Consider the following 7,761-nt stretch of genomic DNA (forward strand, 5'->3'; position numbering starts at 1 on the left):
AACCCCTTAGCGTGGGTGCAGTTATACCGGTATAAAAGAGCATTTATAACCTCTAGACACAGCTGTAATGTTCTATCAATTTAACTATTTTGGTAAAACAAAAAAATCAACCCCCTACCTGAAACTGTTAAACCAGTATAAAAACTGTGTGTACACAAGGCCTAAGCTTTCAGTTAGTGATACGCTTAAAATTAACACTGAGCAGCAGATAAGACAACTTAGAAGCAAATTTATTTGAAGTGTATATTACCACTCTTAAGTGAATCCACTTAATGCCTGCACTTTGTGCACAGAATATTAACACCATTTTTCAAAGTCATCTAGTATGTTCATCATAAATATAAAGGGAAGGGTAAACACCTTTAAATCCCTCCTGGCCAGAGGAAAAAACCGTTTCACCTGTAAAGGGTTAAGAAGCTAAAGATAACCTTGCTGGCACCTGACCAAAATGACCAATGAGGAGTCAAGATACTTTCAAAGCTGAAGGTGGCGGGGGAAACAAAGGGTTCTCTCTGTCTGTGTGTTGCTTTTGCCGGGACCAGAGCAGAAATGCAGGTCAGAACTCTGCAAAGGGCTAATAAGCAATCTAGTTAGATATGCGTTAGATTCTGTTTTGTTTAAATGGCTGATAAAATAAGTTGGGCTGAATGGAATGTATATTCCTGTTTTTGTGTCTTTTTGTAACTTAAGGTTTTGCCTAGAAGGATTCTCTATGTTTTGAATCTGATTACCCTGTAAGGTATTTACCATCCTGATTTTACAGAGGTGATTCTTTTACTTTTTTCTTCAATTAAAAGTCTTCTTTTAAGAACCTCATTGCTTTTTCATTGTTTTTAAGATCCAACGGTTTGGGTCTGTGTTCACCTATGCAAATTGGTGAGGATTTTTATCAAGTCTTCCCCAGGAAAGGGGGTGTAGGGTTTGGGAGGATTTTGGGGGGAAAGGCGTTTCCAAGCAGGCTCTTTCCCTGTTATATACTTGTTAGACTCTTGGTGGTGGCAGCAATAAAGTCCAGGGGCAAAAGGTAAAATAGTTTGTACCTTGGGGAAGTTTTAACCTAAGCTGGTAAAAATCAGCTTAGGGGGTTTTTCATGCAGGTCCCCACATCTGTACCCTAGAGTTCAGAGTGGGGAAGGAACCTTGACAGTTCCTCTTAACTTGTTTATTTATAGTACTGAGCACTTAACAATAGGTGGTGAAAGTTTAGCTCAGATAGATGCACATCACTTTTAATGATGCACAAGGTGCTGTACTAATAAAATTATCTCGTAACATAATGCCTTACATTCTATAGAATATAGGCCAAGAATGTCAATTCAACTACATTTAAATATTATGTGCTAGATTTTAGTTACTGTATAAGAAAAACCATATCAAAGTTATAGAGTGCAGTGTTCTGTACTGCCAAGTTTTTATGCTCTACATGCAAAGAAGGAAAAATAGTAGCCTAGAATCAACATGAGGCAGAGTTAACATAACTTGGCTACCTTCACTATGAATTTCCATACTTCCAAAGGTTTTGTTTTTTTGTAAATTTAATCTTAATTCTGAATTTGCTGGGTTTTTCTGAAGTTTGTGTGTGTACTGGTCAAATTAACATTCTTGAAAGGTAACATTTACTCAAACCAATGATGTGGACTACCTGCAGCCTTACCTTCATCTTAATGAAATTTCCCATGGGTGATTGGTTGTTTTTTAATTTTTGTACAAATTATATTAAGGGACACTGGATAAGAGCCCTAATCCTGGAAATCCTAGAAGATCCACAAAAGTCCAGAGAGAAACTGTGGAGGAAAGGGGAAGACATCTCCTTGGCTGCTGGCCACACAATATTGAATACTTACAAAAGTCTCCATCTATATCCTGAGGGGGATCTATTTGGCAAAAACCTAAGGTCAACAGAAAGAGAGCCCGACACTTGCAAATCTATGTAAGTACCCAAGATACTTACTCAAGATAGGGGCTCATTTCCTACAGAAAGGACATAAGAATGTAGCTCCCCTCGTTTTGACTTCCTAAAGTTTGAAGTGTTAGTACTTTCCTCCAAAGGTGTACAGAAAAGGGGAAAGTGTAGCTGGCTACAAGTTGGAAGCCAGCAGAAGCAGAGGATTTGGTCAGGTAAGAACTCCTGTAATGCACCTGCTGTATCCCACCCCCATAAAGGGCAAAGATACAAATGATTTTAGTGACCTTTCCCATTCCTCATTTTGTACACATCACAAATCCACATGATATGGCATGACTGTCAGCTTGTTAATGGGAAACCTAAAACAAGAAGATGAGCACACTGGTAAAAATATGTAGGGAAGCATAAGCCAGTACTAACATTAAACCTTTTCTTTCATGAGTGTTACATTCATTCACATTTTAAAACAAAGTAAAAGCAAAGTATCACCGTGAAATCTGAATTACCTCCCAGATTTGTTGCATTGCCTTATGTCAACTGATTTCTTCAAAGTCAAAGTAAAATAAAACAATTCAAAACTCAAAACGCATCTCCCACTAGATGTCAAAAAACAACAAGAGACAGTGGACTTGCTAAGAATTTACCCGTAACTAATTTGCAGTTGTTGAGTTTTAAACTTCACACAAGTAATAATGGAGAAAAAAATCCCTGAAAGTTGCCCAAGTATACATGTATTTAAAATTTAATTTAGACAAGGAACCACTATGAACAGGCTGCCTTTATGTTCATACCTTTATGTTCAACACTCTGTATTAGTGGTTCTCAAACTTTTCTAGTGGTGACCCCCTTCACATAGCAAGCCTCTGAGTCAGACCCCCCCCCAAAATTAAAACACTTTTTTATATATTTAACACCATTATAAATGCTGGAGGCAAAGTGGGATTTGGGGTGGAGGCTGACAGCTTGCGACCCCCTAGGTAATAACCTCACGAACCCCAGCTGAGAACCCCTGCTCTATATGTACCATGCACAAGGCAAACCTGCATTTGGGAACACTGCCAAGATTGGGTACTCTTCAGGGAAGGGACTGAGTTTTCATGTTTGTACGGACAGCACCTAGCATAGCATGGGTGCTATAGGAATACGAATAATAATAAGTATTAATATTTGTCAAGAAACTTCTTGGGGAAAAAATTGCCAAAGTCTGTCAGTATTTTTATAGGAACTCCTCAAATGTCTTTAAGTATTTGCAAAGTTGTATCAATTTAATACATACAAAACTTACATTTCTGCCTAACTAATAAATCATGTGCATTAAATTTTGGTCCAATTCTACTACATTATACTGGCGATTTTCAGATATACAACACTTGTATACCACTGTAATTTAGAGCAGAATCTGGCCTTTTGTTTTTTACTGAAGTTTTCATTACCAACAGCAATATCTGGTAAGTACTTAAGTAACAGATGTTGTGTGATACACAAAAAAACAGCAAACATAAGGTATTCAACTATATTCCATCACCCTCAGCCGCTGCATACCTTGTAGACTATAACTTGCACAACCAAGTGTCTCCTTCCTACATACCTAGTAAATGGCACAAAATAGGGTGTTCCAACCAAAAAAAAATAAAAACTTTAAAAGAATGCTAGTCATAGCTACAGCATTAAAAAAATAATCAACATTTCCAAATTTAAGGTTATAGCGCTACCTTAAATCTGTACTGGTTTTACGTATTATTATTTACGTATTAAGCTTTAGTTACATAATCACATACTATATCTCAAATAATGCAAAATAATAGTTTTATATTCTTGAAGGTGCATCTTGTAGGACTCCCATATATATTGTATCAAGCATCTCACATACAAGTTACTGTAATACACAGCAGTATACAGTACTGTAAGACAGTACACATGCGTATCAGAAGTGGTAGAAAAGTTGTGATATGTGGTATTATTGAGAAATAGCACATACCGATTAAAAACTATAATGCATATATACAAGAGATAGAGTTAAGGTTTGATATATGTAAATAACATGCATCTACAAGTACTGATTACACATATATGCAAATAGGAAAGGGCGATGACAGGATTTTAGAGGATCAGCTCCTTAGATGTAAGCATGTCTTTTAAGATAATTTCTTGGGACATAATTACATTAAAAAAACGTCATGATGGAGTCTGTACAAGAGCTTCAGAGAACATTTTTGGAACTTCTGAACTCTGAATGTCAGTTTTATTATTATTTTGTTGTTAATGAATTAGACACTTTAGGAGCCAGTGCATGTGATTTGGGGAGGCTCAACTTTCAAAATGAATCATATAGACTGGTTGGATAAATCAAAGCATGAATGACGTACCCAATAAAGTTCCCATGCTGCCTTCAAATGCATAGGCACAACTCTCACTTGGACTGGAGTTACATCAACACATCTGAACTGGACGCAAAGCTCATTTTAATATTGAGTGCGTCATACCTGATAGTATCAGCCAACCTAAATTATTATTTACACAAACATATACAAAATATAAACAGACCCCCTAACCTAGCGTGGACATGCAGGTTCAAGCTCTACTTGAGACAAGCAAGTAGAACTGGACTAGATGACCTCTCGAGGTCCCTTCCAGTTCTACGATTCTGTAAGTAACTTGCATTAACATCACTGGGAACTACAAGCACTAATCAATGGGAGAAAAAACAGCTATGAATCTATTACCTAACAGAACTTTCTAACCATCACTCATTTATAGAGCTTACTGATGTGCATAAATGGAAAATAGTGCAAGTCTATTGTTAAATAGCTAATTTTTATTTTATAGGACGTATTACCTTGATGCGACGCTCTTCTGACATGCAAGTTTCCTTTGCGTTAATGTAAGGTGTAGTGTTAACGCCCAATGGGTAGAGATTTATATTAAAAAAACCAACCCCAAAGACTGTTTATATCTCACATTCTTTTAAACGACAGAAATAATTCAGTAGCTCTACAGTAAGAAAGAGGCAAAAGCAGAGTCTGCTGTTTTCACACAGGGAATAAATGATATTTCTATAGTACATAAATACACTATGCTACGTTGAAGCACAGAGCAGGTTTTGTAGTTGCTCTCTAACCTCTGAACTGCACAACCTAAATTACAGTAGCCAGAAAAAATAGTAATACTGTTAACCAGTTTTAAATGCTAAGAAATATAAATGTAAAATTATGCCTCTGTGTATTGTTTTTGTCAAGGCTGTTCAAGCAGCACTTGTAATGTTGCTCACTCATTAACAAAAAAGAATTACAAACTTAACACTGCAACAGTAATTTAAGATTTATACACCAAGTATCCCAATTATGACAGGTGAATAAATGCATCCAAAAATATATTGCCTAAAAAAATTCACAAAGTAAAATATGTACAATTCTAAGCCCGGTAAATCTAGTCCAAACATTTTTATATATATAAAACACAAACCACTGTCTTCTCTTATTAAAGATTCAGCTTGAGGAGGCAAGAGTACAAAATTCTTGCCACTTTACTCGGCACCTTTAACGTAATGCCATACATCCAACCTTTCCATATATCTTCTGGGGGGTATTCATGCCAATCTCAGATCTAGGAGCATGTGCAAAAGTCACAAGGAATGATGCAAGTCTAACAACTACTGGCATGGAGACTGAGAACACACTCATTCTTAAACATTTTCAAGGGGCTGAACACATTGTCAAGCCTTTAAATTGTTCACTGATAAAACTTGTAGTACTGCACAAGTGTCCTCTAAATGAAGCTATCCAATTTCTCTCTAAGACCTTATTAGCCTATTTTAAGTTTGAAAGTTCTGAGCATGGCTACCAGAGTTCTCTGTACAAGACAACAGAAGCACTCAATATTCTGAGGCCTTCAGTACTGAATCAAACATCCAAGTCAAATTATACAACTGCTTAATATGCATATTTTTTCCTTTCCAAATATACGCATTTGGGTATAAAACTTCTCCAGCAGTAACTGGTATACAGCAAGCAGTCATTTTAGTTAAAAGCACTGAGCATTTCACTAGCTGTATAATTGCTACATCTTGTGGCAATGTATTTCAAGTGCAAGGAAGAAAAATGGACAATAACAAACAGAATAAAAAGAGACTTGTTTGCACGTAACCTTCATACAGATATTCCCTGAAAACACCCACAACACCCTGCTCTCACTGTCGGTATAACACAAGAGGGGAGGAGCAGGGGAGGGAGTAGAAAAATATCATCTAAGATGTGATGGAGGAGAGGAGAAAGTTGCAGTCATTCTGTGGTGGTTTTAAGGTCTCGTGTCACTTTTGTCTTCCAAATTAGCTGCTCAGAAAAGTGTCTCCCCGATGGGAACAAATTCCTTGATCTCGGTCTCTTTTTCTACTCCACCTCCATGATGCCAAAAGGACCCGACCCTTTCCATTAAGCAACAACAGCCACATTCACCCAGTACATCTAACAAATCACTTTTACTTTGTAATATGAGGTGGAGAATAAAATGTGGAAAGGAAAGGAACAGAGGATGCAAGTCTCTGCCATAAAAATCACAGCGAAGGGATGAAAAATTAACACTTAGCCCCTTCTATAAGGATTGTCAAAGAAATGAACAAACATTAATCAATCCCCCTCCGTAGCCCTGGAAAAGGTGGGGGGGGGGAGGAGAATATCAAAACGCTTTTACTGCTAACAAACAGGGATGGGAGAGAGATTGCTGGATTTAGGGACCAGGGGGTGTCTCCCGATTGTCCCTCAGGAGAAGGGAGGGTCCCGCACGGCAGGATCTGAGGGTCCCCCCTGTACTGAAGAGGAAATACCCCTGCAAGGAGGACAAGTCTCTCGCCGGCCCTCACCCCCATTCACGGCGCACCCGGCCCTACGAGCCTGGGACTGGCCTCCGGCGGCGGCGGCTGGGCCCCTCCCCGAGGGCCGAGCCCCCCTCGCAGCGCCATGGGCACTGAGCGCGCTATTTACCTTCCTTGGGCGGCTTGCCGGGCGGCGCGCTGTGCAGCAGGGAGGCCGCCGCCGAGGAGCAGCCCTGCAGGCTCGGTGGGGACGTGGAGAGCCGGGACCAAGATGGCGGCCCCTCCAAACTTCCACTGCTACTTTGGACACTCATCAAGCTACTTTCCTGGAGCCCGGCAGCCGCCGGGGGCGGCGGGGGAGGCGGCGCGGCGGGGGGACACCCAGCGCCGCGCTCATGGCCGGGGGGCCGGCCCGACACCGGGGAGAGGAGGCCGCCGCGGGGAGAGGGCTCCGGAGAGAGGCGGGGCGCGAAGGAGACAGGGCTCAGGGCCGGCGCAACCTGCCCGCACCTCTGCACTGCGTCGCCGCGGCCGCCGCCGAGCAGCCGCCTGTGTCTGAGGCTCAGGCTAACCTCCGCCACCAGGAGGGAGGGAGCAGGCGGGCGGGGAGGGGTCATGCGCAAACACCACCAGCAGCGAGCGCCGCGCACCTCTGGCGCGCCGGGCAGGGTAGGGAACCCGCACGTACACCTGCCCCTGCCGGCCGCTTGGCCGGCACTGCCCGGTCTCACCCCGCCGGCAGGGGCACTGACACCCCCCCCACACACACACACAATACACTACACTACAGCCCCTCCCACACACACAATACACTACAGCCCCTCACTGCCCTGGCTGCTGCACTGACCTCCCCCCCTCCCCCCCCACACACACTACACCCCTTCACCCCCCTCCACAGGACAGCCCGCGCTGCTGTACTGAACCCACACACACACTGCAGCCCCTCCCCACGCTGCCTGCTGCACTGAACCCCCACATACACACTACAGCTCCTCACACCACCCTGCCTCTTGTACTGACCCCCTCACACAACCCTGCCTGCTGTACT

At 41.9% G+C, this 7,761-nt stretch overlaps 1 protein-coding gene across 4 annotated transcripts in view; it reads right to left on the reverse strand.

Moving 5' to 3' along the window:
- TLK1 (tousled like kinase 1) overlaps positions 1–7,292 on the reverse strand; it is a 136,169-nt gene extending 128,877 nt beyond the window's left edge. For 3 of the 4 annotated variants that reach the window (XM_073305809.1, XM_073305808.1, XM_073305810.1), the window contains exon 1: positions 6,883–7,292. In XM_073305809.1, the coding sequence (XP_073161910.1) occupies positions 6,883–7,027 (145 nt within the window). In that variant the 5' untranslated portion in view covers positions 7,028–7,292. The remainder of the gene's footprint in view (positions 1–6,882) is intronic. The other variant, XM_073305811.1, reaches the window with a different exon arrangement.
- Between the last annotated feature and the right edge of the window lie 469 nt (positions 7,293–7,761).

The sequence above is a fragment of the Lepidochelys kempii genome, chromosome 11 (genome assembly GCF_965140265.1).
Source record: "Lepidochelys kempii isolate rLepKem1 chromosome 11, rLepKem1.hap2, whole genome shotgun sequence".
In the NCBI taxonomy this organism is placed as follows: domain Eukaryota; kingdom Metazoa; phylum Chordata; order Testudines; family Cheloniidae; genus Lepidochelys; species Lepidochelys kempii.